The sequence below is a fragment of the Cicer arietinum genome, chromosome 6 (genome assembly GCF_000331145.2).
Source record: "Cicer arietinum cultivar CDC Frontier isolate Library 1 chromosome 6, Cicar.CDCFrontier_v2.0, whole genome shotgun sequence".
NCBI lineage: Eukaryota > Viridiplantae > Streptophyta > Magnoliopsida > Fabales > Fabaceae > Cicer > Cicer arietinum.
The window spans coordinates 2,481,602-2,494,700 of NC_021165.2; the positions used below are offsets into that span (position 1 = coordinate 2,481,602).

At 31.9% G+C, this 13,099-nt stretch overlaps 2 protein-coding genes across 2 annotated transcripts; both read right to left on the reverse strand.

Annotated features, from left to right (window-relative positions):
• Positions 1–1,585: 1,585 nt before the first annotated feature.
• Positions 1,586–5,137, reverse strand: LOC101495147 (pentatricopeptide repeat-containing protein At4g21300). The gene has a single exon (XM_027335466.2). It carries the CDS (start codon positions 5,098–5,100, stop codon positions 2,473–2,475), a length of 2,628 nt encoding a protein of 875 aa, XP_027191267.1. The 5' UTR covers positions 5,101–5,137; the 3' UTR covers positions 1,586–2,472.
• Positions 5,138–7,703: 2,566 nt separating this feature from the next.
• Positions 7,704–11,864, reverse strand: LOC101495471 (uncharacterized). The gene is made up of 9 exons (XM_004503301.4): positions 11,724–11,864; positions 11,430–11,500; positions 10,388–10,466; positions 9,859–9,927; positions 9,672–9,763; positions 9,483–9,596; positions 8,526–8,593; positions 8,335–8,446; positions 7,704–8,166 (listed from the first exon to the last, which is right to left on the reverse strand). Exons 2-9 carry the CDS (start codon positions 11,481–11,483, stop codon positions 8,071–8,073), a joined length of 684 nt encoding a protein of 227 aa, XP_004503358.1. The 5' UTR covers positions 11,484–11,500; positions 11,724–11,864; the 3' UTR covers positions 7,704–8,070.
• Positions 11,865–13,099: the final 1,235 nt, after the last annotated feature.

The following is a 13,099-nucleotide window of genomic DNA, read 5'->3' on the forward strand; positions in this document are numbered from 1 at the left end:
TTTTCACTCGATCATTCATTTTTTTTTCTTTCTATTTTCACGAATAAAAAAATGATAAAGAATATGTATCTTTGAATTAAATTTATTTTAGTTGATAAAAAAAATTATAGAATATTGTATTTTTAAAATGTGTTTATTAAATATGTAAGTTGATAGATTTCTATTAGACGAACTGTATAAAATTATTTTACACCATTTTTACATAATCATTAAACTCAAAATATTAAAGAGTTTGATACTAACTTCAAGTGAATCTAAAAAAAAATATATATTATTATACATTTTATACTATTGAAACATTTTATATTAACTAAGTCTATCACTTGATCAACAATATCTAAAAAATAACTAATCCTAAAAGATTTATCAACGTGTTCAATGTTTATTATGTACATTTATATAAATTTTTATCGATGTGTTTTCTATGAATTTTAAATTTTTCTAATAAACACAAATTCAATTGTCATTTCATTGACACTTTTTTTAGCACTAGCAATAGTATTTATATAAATCCATATGCTAAATATTTTTTCGAGTACTTCATCGAAATCTTTTACTATATAGCAACAACAAACTACATATTTTTTTTAGTAAATTTATGTACTCGACAACAGATTCAATATTTTATATGAGATCGATTAAAGTAAAAATGGAATTACAATTACAATTAGAATTATAAAAAGAGAATGAGAAATATGCCATGACAGTCCACAACGCTCCAAGTATGAGGGGATGGAATATGTCCTCGGTTCGACTTCTATGTTCTTTTGACCCTTACCAACTCGGCTCAAGAATAGAAATTTTTCATGACAATCCACAGTTTCCCAAACATGAGGACTACAAGGAAGAAATGTTTAAGAATCATAAAAGGTATATCAGTATATCATCTCAGCTTTATCCGAGCTATGTGGCCAAAATTTTATGGCAGTGCACAACCTCAAACATGAAGCTTATAAGGGCATGATATTTTAGATAATAAATAAAGATAATACAATGGGCCATAGTCTCCCAAACACGAGACATGTGGGGGTGAAATATTTAAGATAACGAGCTTAGTTTATAATTCACGTTACTTTTGTGTAACTGAGTCGACTGAAATAACATAATGAATCATTTATATTCATGGTATGTGGCCTTCATCACACAACCAAGTACCCTTTATTGCTTTATGTTTGATTTATGAATCATTTGCCGATATTTGTTTCAAGTTTCTGCATAGTTAAATTGACTTGATAAAGAATATGTTATTTTACAAAATTTCAACCATTTTTTAGGCCTTAATTGAGAATTTGAATTGCTTCGTCAATATGTTATAAACAGTCACTACTTCGTGTTGGTTTAGTGAACTATTATATTGAACAACAAGTAACTTATAAGTACCACCTCTCTCCAGAGAATCAGTTTTACTACTTGTAAGCAAATCATCCGTTACATCGTTGTCCAAAGATTCTTGAAGTGCCTCCTCTTTCTAATGAGAATAAAAAACTTTAGGAATTGGAAGCAAGGCATCCTAAACAATAGCATGGTCTAGTGCAGTTACTGTATACAACAGCAGTTAGTAGCCTAAAATAGGATCAAGAATAAATTACTGAGAACTATAAGATCAACTTATTTTAAGCGATAAATTTAAATTGGTTAATGTGAACAAATAACAATATTATGAGCAACAAACCAAGCACGATAAAATGAAAATGTAAGAAATACCATTTATGGGTTTCCACCCAATAGATTAAACTTTTGAAATGGTTAATCTTTGAGAAAAATAATCAAAATAAGAGTGCCTGTGAGAGATTCAATCAAAGACAGAAAGTCTTACTTATCTGTACATCTGTCCTCTTCTTAGATTTGACAAGAGATCGACTCATTGGAAGAAGAACACCATCACGAGAGACAGTCAACTTCGCATCTTTACCATAATGCACTGGAATATTTTGAAATGATAGAACGTTATGGTGTCGTTTGGTCCATGTAGTTGACCCTACTCAGTGGGATAAAGTTTGGTTGTTGTTGATGGTTTTATAAGCATCCCATAAACAAGAAAAACTTGCCAAGAAGCTGGCTTCTGGGTGTTTGTAATTTAGCAGCATATATTGCAGGGAGTGCACTTTTGTAATTTATGGTGGACATGTCTTCCAAATCCAAAGATAATAATATTTTTGTGGGTTTTGCATTTCGTAGTTCTTAAATACTATTTCCAAACCATAAATAACAAAGACCGCTTCTTTTTCTGTGTTTTAGTTCTCTTTCTAATACTTGTGCAGGGCATACAAATATTTGAAGTATAACTTCGAATTATATGTTAGTGCTGCAAAACACATATAATGATGAATAATCACATCTTGACAATTAGCAGCATAAGGGGTGCCTGGAAGCATTCCCATAAATAAGTTCAGTTGGTATTTTTGTAATAATGATATGTATTGCCTCATCAAACAATATGTGTTATGACTGATGATGAGAACATGAAATAAATCAATTATTGCTCATGATTTGTGGGTGCAATGGAAGATAAGGTTGAGGAACATAACCCTGTTTTCTCAACTCAAGAAGAAGACTCTTCAAAATCAAATAGATCTCATCAGATTGAGGGTGACTTCCATCGGCAGCAGAAAACATATGAGTGCCACCAATGACATCAATCCAGCTATATCCAGGTATCTTCTGAACCCCTTTTTCCTTCATTAAACTTCTAACCTTAACAACACTTTCCCATTCCCCCGCACCAGCATGTACATTTGAAAGCAAAACATAGTATCCAGAATTTTCCGGGTCTAACTCAAGAAGATGCGTTGAAGCAAGTTTAGCTAACTCAACATTGCCATGAAGCCGACAAGCTCCGAGCAATGACCCCCAAGTACCTGCATCTGGGGTGAATGGCATGCTCTTTATAGTATCAAATGCTTCATGTAAACGACCAGCACGACCATACAAATCTACCATGCATGCAAAGTGCTCCATCCTAGCACTTATCCCATATTCCTCGGTCATGCAACGTAAATAGGATATACCTTCATCGACTAGGCCTGCATGCCCACAAGCAGACATTATAACAAGAAAAGTAACATGATCAGGGTGAATCCCAGATTCTAACATTTTATGAAATAGATCAAGGCATTCTCTAGGACGACCGTGGTTTCCATAGGCAGCAATAATGCTATTCCATGAAACTTCATTCTTCAAACCCATCATGTCGAACACACATCGAGCCAAAGCTAGTTTTCCGCATTTAGAATACATGTCTATTAGTACACTTGCAACAAAAGTGTCGGAGATAAATGAATTTCTTACCACAAAGCAATGTAACTCTCTCCCGTGATAGAGTGCAGATAAATTTGCACAAGCAGATAGAGTAGCTGAGAGGCTCACAGAGTCAAACTTTGTTCCACTCATTCCCATTTGACGAAAAAGATTGATGGCCATTTCAGGTTTCCCATTCTGCGAGAAACTTACAATCATTAGGTTCCAACAAACACTATCTTTTTCAGGCAATCTTCTGAAAAATTGATATGCAAGATCCAATCTTCCACATTTTGCATACATATATGTGATGGAAGATCCCACTTGACACACATTCTCCAGTCCTTTTTTCAGAATGTCACAGTGCAATTCCTTCCCTGATTTGAGAGATGCCAAAGCAGCACAAGCTGGCAAAACACTAGCCATGGTCAGGCAATTAGGCATAATTCCCTCTTGAACTAACCACCTAAAAATGTTAATAGCTTCAATATTCATCCCGTTCAGTACGTAGCCTGAGATCATAGCCGTGCAAACTGCAATATCAACCAATGTATTCTGCTGGAAAGTCTTGCGAGCCATCTCCACATCTCCACCCTTGAAGTATATGTCAACCAGAGCGCTCTTCAAGTAGACATCAAAAGGCACCCCGTGCCGCACTATATAACTATGAACTTCCTTACAATTATTGAGACTCCCAGATTCAAGAATAGAAGGAAGAAAACTTGCAAATGTGATCGAATCAGGTTTGACTCCACTAGCGATCATTGCTTTAAACAAAGTTACAGCCTCGTCTGTAAATCCGTTTTGTACATATCCAGCAATCAAACCATTCCAAGTCACAGTATCAGTCTGTAGCATCGTATCGAAAAGCTTGCGAGCATAAAAAAGGTTCCCACATTTGGAGTACATTGTAATAAGCGTGTTAGCCAACTGAGGATCAGACTCAAATCCACTCCTAATAACAAGACCGTGAAGCTGAATACCGCCACCAAGTAACCCTCTCGTAGCACATATAGACAAAAGACAAATAAACGTGACCGAATTAGGCTTACTGTTAGAGTTCCTCATGTCCTGAAAAGTTCTAATCGCCGTGCCAAAATCCCCATTTTTCACATAACCATTGAGCATGACATTCCACAAAATGCAATCTCTCAGAGGCAATTCATCAAACAGATATCTAGCATCATGAATATAACCATTATCTGTATACAACTTTATCAAAGAACTACCAATAAACAAATCCATATGAAATCCCATGGACCGAGCCAAATCATGAACCATCTTACATAATGGAACATTATTCAAACCACCACATGCTTTAATCACATAAGGGAATGTGTACTTATCAGGTGCAACATTACAACCCAACATCCTAAAGAAAAACATCAATGCAAAATCAAACCAACCCAACATAGAAAAACCTCTTATTAACCAATTCCAAGGAAGACTATAACATAATTGAAGTCTGAAAAACAAGTTACCAGCATCATTGAATCTTCCACAAAGAATATACATCCCCAAAATTCTTGAACCCAATGTAAGACTATCACTCATGCCACTAACAACAACATGAGCATGAATTTGTCTAACTCGTTGCACCATTGATGCATCAAAATTTGAACAATCCCGGAACATACATTCCAACTGGGCTGCAAGAGATTGTTCGAAAAAATTTGATTTTGACCCGACATAATTGCTACTTCTTGTTGTGTAAGAAGTTTCTTGTTGTTGTTCGATTTGCAAGTAAGATAACTTTCGGGTTGCTTTAAAATCAACATTATTAGTCCCAAAAGAGAGACTGAATTTAACTTTACTTATAGTTGTGTATATTTTGTGGAAAGTGGTTCCCAATTTGTAGTTCATGGCAGAAAACGGAATATTGAGGTACGTGCAGTGTTTTTTTTTTTAATATGACAACAAAAACTTATAAAAACAACTTGTAACAGAAAACTATAAATCATTACCGGTTAATCTTTTTTTACTAAAATATCCAATATATCATTATGTTTCAAATTTTTTAGGAAAAATATGGGTTTGCAGTTAAAAAAAATTGTTTTTTTTAGAAATAAAATATGAAGATAAAACTTATGATTTTGAAATATAGATTAAGTCTAATTTTTTCAATCATTAATTAATTTTTTTTAGAAGAATAAAGACTTAGAAGAGAAGTAGAAGAAAAAATTCAGCGATATAAATTAAATAATTTAAAAAATTCAAACTAAAAAGTAAAAAAAGATTTTCCATAAAAACATCCAAAAATTAAAACTAGGTGGTTCTTGATGAGAATACCTAAAAAGTAAAATAAAATTGATTAATAGAAAGATTGGGTGACATAGAACAATAATATAATAATTTTTGTGTGAGTTGGACGGTCGCAAAATATAGATTTCAATTGAACTAAAGGAGATTTTTTGATAAAATTTTAATTGACATTATATGATTACTATGTAGGGTTTAAATGCAACATTTTTAATCCCAAAATTGATTTTAAAATGTTATAATTTAACTTTATTGATATTTTTTATATATTTTGTAAAAAGTGAATCTGAATTTGTATTATATTTTATGGCAGAAAACGGAACAAGTGATTAGATATAGCACGTAATACAAGTGATTATTTAAGTTGTCATTTATCATTTTATATATGACTACACTACTTTTTAAATAAATAAAAAATTTAACAAATATTTTTAAAAAGGACATTTATTAGTATTGTCCTTATAAAATCACGCAAGATTCGACTCAAATAAAATTAGATGGCAAGATTGGGTTTATCTAAAGGCAATTTATTTTCTCTATGTATGTCCAAATTAAATTAGGATGGAAATAGAATTAATCGAGTTAGAATTTTTGAGACATAAATTTGAACTGTCCAATAAAATTTTAAAGTCTATGATCTCTTATAGATTTTTTTAGCCTTACTTTTATAAAATCTCACCAAGCTTATAAACCTACTTAGAGTCTAATTAATGTTAATATCTTAAAATAAATAATGACAAGTATATCTTTAAAAAGGCTAACAAATAAATTAATTAACAAAATTAATTATACTTTTTAGATTTAACATAGTATTAATTAAAAATTATTGTAGACTAAAATTATTAAATTACTAGAAATTATCAAACATATAATTTATGCTTCAAAATCTATTATAATAGTAATGATAATATTTATTGAAAATAAGTCGATATAATAAACTCAAAAAACTTTGTTTTGACTTGTTATATAATTTTTTTAGTTAAAGAGGATTTAAAAAAATTTAAGTCTTTTCTATTTAAGAAAATTGTCTAACTTGGATCTGATATAGATTAGGGTGTATATTTATGTCGAGTGATTTGACATATTTCTATACTTAATTCAGATTGACCATTCTGAACTTAAAAATAGATCTCTTGAGTAAATTAGGAGGAAACATAAACAAACTTAGTTGAAAAATAAACCAAGGCCCAATTGCACATTGGGTCCATAAAACCGACCCATCAAGAAGCATAAACCGGTTATATCACCAACAGTGTCTTCTAGATGGTTGGGATTTGGGGCTGTTTCAAAAATCAGGGTTTGTTTGAGAGGAGGATATTGAAAGTTTTTAAAGGTTGAGTCTATATTTTAAGTTATATTTGTGATTTAATTTTTTTTAAAAGAACAATATAATAAATAATTATATCACATTTAGAAATATTTTATAACCGACAAAAACAAATAATATATTTTATAATTTGTTTCATTTTGAATAGTAAAAGAAGCATCTCTATAATCCTGTTCCCAAATAGATTCTTAGACTTTGTTTACCAGTTTAGAGTGAAGAGGATGATTTTGAAAAATGGAAAGAGAGATTAAAAAGAAGAGATAACTTTAAGAGCAGAGGATTTTGGAGGTTATTTTTCTTAATTATACAAAACTCCCCTTATTTGGAGAATTAAAAAAAATGTATTGAGAAGAGTTTTGAAATATTTAGATACATTCTTCAACTTCTTTCTATATTATTATAATACTCTAAAAATTAAAAATATATTTATTGCACATTCTCTTATCATTTTTTACAAAATTATTCTCTTAAATAAATTGACAGATAAAAGATTACCCTGCATTTTTCTTCCTGAAAGTCTTCCATTTCAAACTCCCAACCAATGCCTTAGAGTGTAGTCATGTTTTACGTTATGGGAATTTGTTTGTCCAAGATTTAGGGAAAAAAACTACCAGTGAGGTGATAAATCATCATTTTAGGATTAAGAGAACACCATTTAAAGGTCAAAAATCTAAATTGGAACCAAAATTATAACAATTGTGATAATCTAGGGATCAAAAAGTTTGAATTTAAAATAGAAAGGCTGTTTTAGTAAATGTACTTAAATAGGGACCAAGAGTGAAACTAAATCTAAATATAATCACATGCTTGCACGAAATAAAATATTAATACTTTATGCTGATGTAATGAAGTAACAACACTACACAGGATGGAGTGAGAATGACATCAACAAGCCAAGCCAATGGAAGATTACAAGAATCATCATCGAAGCCAATAATCAAGTGTGTTTCCATTCTGCAAGCTACATTTCAACTTCTAAGGATCAATGAAGGCCACAAGTTTCTACTAAGTAAAGACATCTATTTGTAGAATTCTTAAAATTATTTACGCATTTGTTTCAAGATTTCAAGGGCAAATAAGCCACCACAACTGTATGCATGACAGAAATGCAACAATTGCCCAACAAAAAATAAAAATTGAAGAACAATCCTTAATCCATACAATTCTTCAAGACCGTTCACTTATCATTTTATTTATCGGTGCGCAATAAGATAGAATAAGCAAAAGTCATGGATCAAACAAGATTATCAGCGATAAAGGCTTTCAGATCTCAGGTTCTCGGCAATTTCAGATTCCCATCTATCTCCGTTTTCAAGCAGTTTCTCTTTGTCATATAGAAGCTCCTTTAACAGTTAAAACATATAATCAGTAATAAGCATAGAAACAATTACCAGAACACACTTCCAGATGTAGTAGTACTTAAAATCAAAAACAAAAAGAAGAGAGAAACAAATACGGCAAGCACTAACAGATACTCATATAGTTTCAAAATAAAGGAAATGAAAAGGAACCTCATGAGTCTCTGTAGAAAATTCAAAGTTTGGCCCTTCAACAATGGCATCAACTGGGCACGCCTCTTGACAGAATCCACAATAGATGCACTTAGTCATGTCAATATCATACCTGAAAGATTAGATAAATTAGAACAAAATTGAGGAATGCAGGGAAGCAGAAGGGAAGGTAAACAAGGAAGGTAATTCACCGAGTTGTCCTGCGGCTCCCATCTTCGCGCTCCTCAGCCTCAATTGTTATTGCTTGTGCAGGACAAATCTGTTCGAGAAAAGATTATTTGGACAAAATAATAATGATGCAGCTGCTGATTCTACTGAAAGGAGAGGATAATGCTGCAGTAGAATCAGTTATAGAAAGAGAAGAAAAAAAAAATTGAAGTTCCATATGAAAACAAACTGCTATAGTCGTTGTATAGGAGTATCAACTGCAACTTCCAAAATGTGAGAGAGTAAGATGGATATGTATGATAGATTAGGTCATTTGTCATAATTATTACTGACGTGTTGTCCATTAATAACTCAATTTCTGGTAAATTGAGAGTTTGAATCTAAAATTGGCATCACTTGTATTAACTAGATTTCAATATCTCCGGATAGTGATTTGTGGGCTCAAAGACTATATTTTGAGACTGAGTTGTTATCCAGAGAAATGCATCTAATAGCTTTGCTTATCCCTACTCTTTACTAGCTCTTCTTTTTTGACCCACGTGGCTACACTAGAGGGATAATGCTGCGGTAGTACAGGTTATAAAGAAAAGTTTTCGAAGGGCCACAATAAAACAAATTGCTATGATTGTTGTATAGGAAAATCTACCAATTAAACATCCAAGAATAAGAGAGTTTGACAGCCTTATTTGGGGTATCCAAATTAGACATTTCTAATTCTTTCGGATTGCAAGCACATTCTCCTACATCTAATTCAACTAAAGATATGTCACAGATTCATAGCACTACCAAAGCTTTATATCTTCTACTCTAAAAAATAGTGGTGCATTTGTTTCTACATTAACCAACTACAAGCTACATTTGTAAATGTCAGTATGTACAAAACATTTAAGCCACAGGAAAATGCTGTGCATTTAGTAGTATGAATGTTTGCGAATATCGTTGTTAAATTGAAAATATTGGATAAACAATCAAATCCTTACAGCTTCACAAAGTTTGCAAGCAATGCACCGTTCCTCTCCTGTTGGATACCGTCTGAGTGCATGTTCACCACGGAAACGAGGACTCAGAGGGCCTTTCTCAAATGGATAATTGATCTGCATTAGAAAGGCCGTGCATTTAATTATATGTCACAACAGAATTGACCAGCAAACAGTTAACAAGACACTCACTGTAACATTTTTGTCAAAGAAGTATTTCAGCGTCAGCATTAGACCTCGAACAAGCTCAGTGAGAAAAAGTGTGTTCATGCTACTTTCGAAAACTGCCATCCAGAGCATCCACAATGATTTAGTATTATAGTTGCATTATATAAAACAGGAAAATCAAATTCAAAATGAAAGACTCCTAAATAAATACCAGCACTCCAATCCTTTGAAACTTCCTTTGCAAGTTTCTCCCTTTCTTCTTCCTCTGCGGTTGGTGCAACTAAAATTGAAATATACATCAAGGGGGCATCCATAAATGTAACGCATACATGAGAAAACAAATGGAGATGCTATAGGAATGTTTGATAAGTCATTCCCTTGACCCAATTAATAGATGCTTTATTTTGGTGGGAAGTTTTGGGGAGCTGGGGTCAGCCCAAAGGGATACCCATGGGGCCAAGCAGCAATACCCATGGTGGGGGGAAAGGGCGTGGAATGCATTTTCTTCAGCACAACCAATTGAAATGAGTGCGGGATTTTTTATTTGAAACATTGCATCCAAACCCACCCCGGTACATATTCTAGGTAGCTCATTAATTTTATTGTACAACATGACAAACCAAAAACAGAATCATCACCCTCATTGTACATGCAATGGATGATTTGGTGCAGAAAACAATCATTTTGTTTACTAACCAATTTATAAGAATACAGACAAATTGGTGATAAAAATGACAGACCTAATTTGGTAGAGTAGAGGTGTGCACTCAATCGCATGCCATAATTTTGGGGACTGTGCAGCCCCTGACCTGCCACAGCCTAAATAAGCAGAACAATAAGGGAATATATTATTAAGCTAAACATTCATTTTCATCCTAGAGACAAAACGTACGTATATTCACAATAAGTTCTTAATTTTATACCTAGAAAATTGTTATGAGCATCACAAAAAACAATCCAACATGTATAACTAAAAGATTGAAGTTAGATATATCATAATACAAGAAAGAAAGAAAGAAAGAAAGAAAGAAAGAAAACACAATATAGTTTACATTTGGTTATTAATTAAGAGTTTTATGCTCTTTCTTTGATTTCAAATTTCAACACTTAAGCCTTATTTGGATGAACAACTTAATTAAAAGTTTATAGCATAAGTGCTTATTATATAACTTATAAGTGTTTATAAATAAGTTATTTCTATAACAAAAGATAAAATAAAGTCAATTAGTTTTCATATTAGCTACAAATTATTTTCATACGTTGTCTTGAAGAACATATTAAACTATACATTCTTTTCACCCTAGAAAACATTTCCTATTTTCATTTACTATGTTAACAAGGAGATAAAAAACTTTTGCAGTGAACAATTGTCTACAATTCTAAAAACAATGAAAATGTCAAAAAATTATTTTCATTATTTTTGGAAATGCATATTATTTAATTAGTATCGCATCTCCTCTTCACGACAATATTTCACTTAAAGAGTCTTTCATTAAGGTAGAATGAAAACACAGATGTTTTCACAAAGTAAACTGGCATAAACACCATATATTCATAATAAGCTTACAATCTTATACCTAGAAAATCATTAAGGGCGTCACACAAAAAAAACATGTATGATAAAAAGAAAAAAAAAGTGAGATATACTACAAGAAAGAGGGGGGAAAAACAATATACTGGTTCACATGTTGTTAATTAAGAGTTTTGTGGTTTCGGTTCATCTCCAATTCCAACACTTAACCGCAAATAAAACAGAATAGAAAATAATAAGAGTAATCTTACGAGCTGGCGGGAACGAAGGGCAAGAAGTGATTTCCGAGCTAAGAATGCGGCCATTTCTGCAAATACAGAACCTGCAAAAATCAACAAGGTAGTTAGTTAATTTCGTTTTTCAAGTCAATCGATGATTACAAAGAACGATTCAGAATAATTATTATTGGCATGAACCCTAAGGTATCAGATTTAAGAGGAATATAAATTAATTTTCAAATCGAATCATTTGAGGTTTCAATTGATCACATAGTGTAAATAAATATACGAAACGACGATGTGAAGGAAAAAAGGAGAGTGTGTTACCAGCAGCGATGAGATGCCAAAGCAAACAAGGTACTGTTAAGAGGATCCTGATGATGAATGATAAATGGGAGTGGAAATTCGTAGATCCACGAAGATGCTAAACACACCTACCAAATGAAGGGGAAAAAAACTGTGTGGTGTAGTTTTTTTTTTGGGTCTGTAACTGATTGGTTTCGTTTTCGGGTCTACAATTTTGGGCCTTGCTCAAAAGTCTGGCCTGTTTTAGCCAGTTTATTTTGGATGCTGCTGTTAACACCCCCCGCTTTGTGTTCGTTTTATTATTATTTTGATTTGCTGTCTCGGTTCATATGAGTACACCCGAATCAAGTGTTATAAATATACTCATATTTAACTTTGGTGAGTATTTATTAAGGTTTGCTTGGTTAATCCAACGCACGAATACACCCACATATAAGAGATTTGGTTCTCTAATTATGTACGAGGGAGTAGGCATGGCAACGTGACATGGACAGATTTTTTCTCCTCCACCTTTGTATCTGATTAATTGAAAAAAAATCTGTATTCGTTCTCGTTGCATAATAGATATGAAATTTAGGCTTCATCTCCGTCTGTAATGGAATTCGGATTTTCTCGCCCACACCCGTACCCACTTGTATATATAATTATAAATTTAAAAATTATATCTATTATAATTAATATAACAAAATTATTATTATAGACAATAATAAAATTAAAAAATACTTTCTATAGATATAAGATTATAATTTTTAATATTTAAAAAAAATACGAAGTATATTCAATACATATATGTATATAAAATTTAAAAAGTACAATAATATTACTTGCAGAGTGAATGCGGGGACGAAGTTGATATCATCACCCTCAAATCCTAATTTTTAATTTCAGTAAAAATCTGCACCTCCACTCAATCAAAACAAAAAATTTTCATCCAAATCAAGCAAATTCAGGTGGGTACTCATGATTGCGGGGTTATCTTGTCATTCCTGTGTGGGAGGAGAAATATGAACGTTAATCGCTAATCTAAATTGTGGTGGTAAAAATTGTTTTGAGATGGTTTGAATACAAAATCAAGTTTGGAATAATTACAATTAATGTCAATGGATAGTATTTAAGTTTTGTAATTGTATTATTTTGAAGTTATAATTATACTTTTTTTCAAATGTGTAAAATGAGAGCATAATGTAGTCAAATAACATATTAAGAAAATTAGTCATCCTTTTTAATCGACTTCATGATTAGGTCAAACAATATATATATATATATATATATATATATATATATATATCGTCTAGTGATTTTTATGAAAATATTGTTTATAGATTGTTTCACTTAATAATGTATAAACAAATTTATACAGATGTTGCAAATTTAATACTGATAAGTTGGTCATCTAG

Excerpts from the sequence above, each read along its gene's own strand:
- LOC101495147 (XM_027335466.2), bottom strand. The coding sequence starts at position 5,100 with ATGAACTACAAATTGGGAACCACTTTCCACAAAATATACACAACTATA.
- LOC101495471 (XM_004503301.4), bottom strand. The coding sequence starts at position 11,483 with ATGGCCGCATTCTTAGCTCGGAAATCACTTCTTGCCCTTCGTTCCCGC. Across the intron at positions 10,467-11,429 it reads CCCTTCGTTCCCGCCAGCTC|GCTGTGGCAGGTCAGGGGCT; the intron begins GTAAGATTACTC and ends CTGCTTATTTAG. Across the intron at positions 9,928-10,387 it reads CCTCTACTCTACCAAATTAG|TTGCACCAACCGCAGAGGAA; the intron begins GTCTGTCATTTT and ends TTTCAATTTTAG.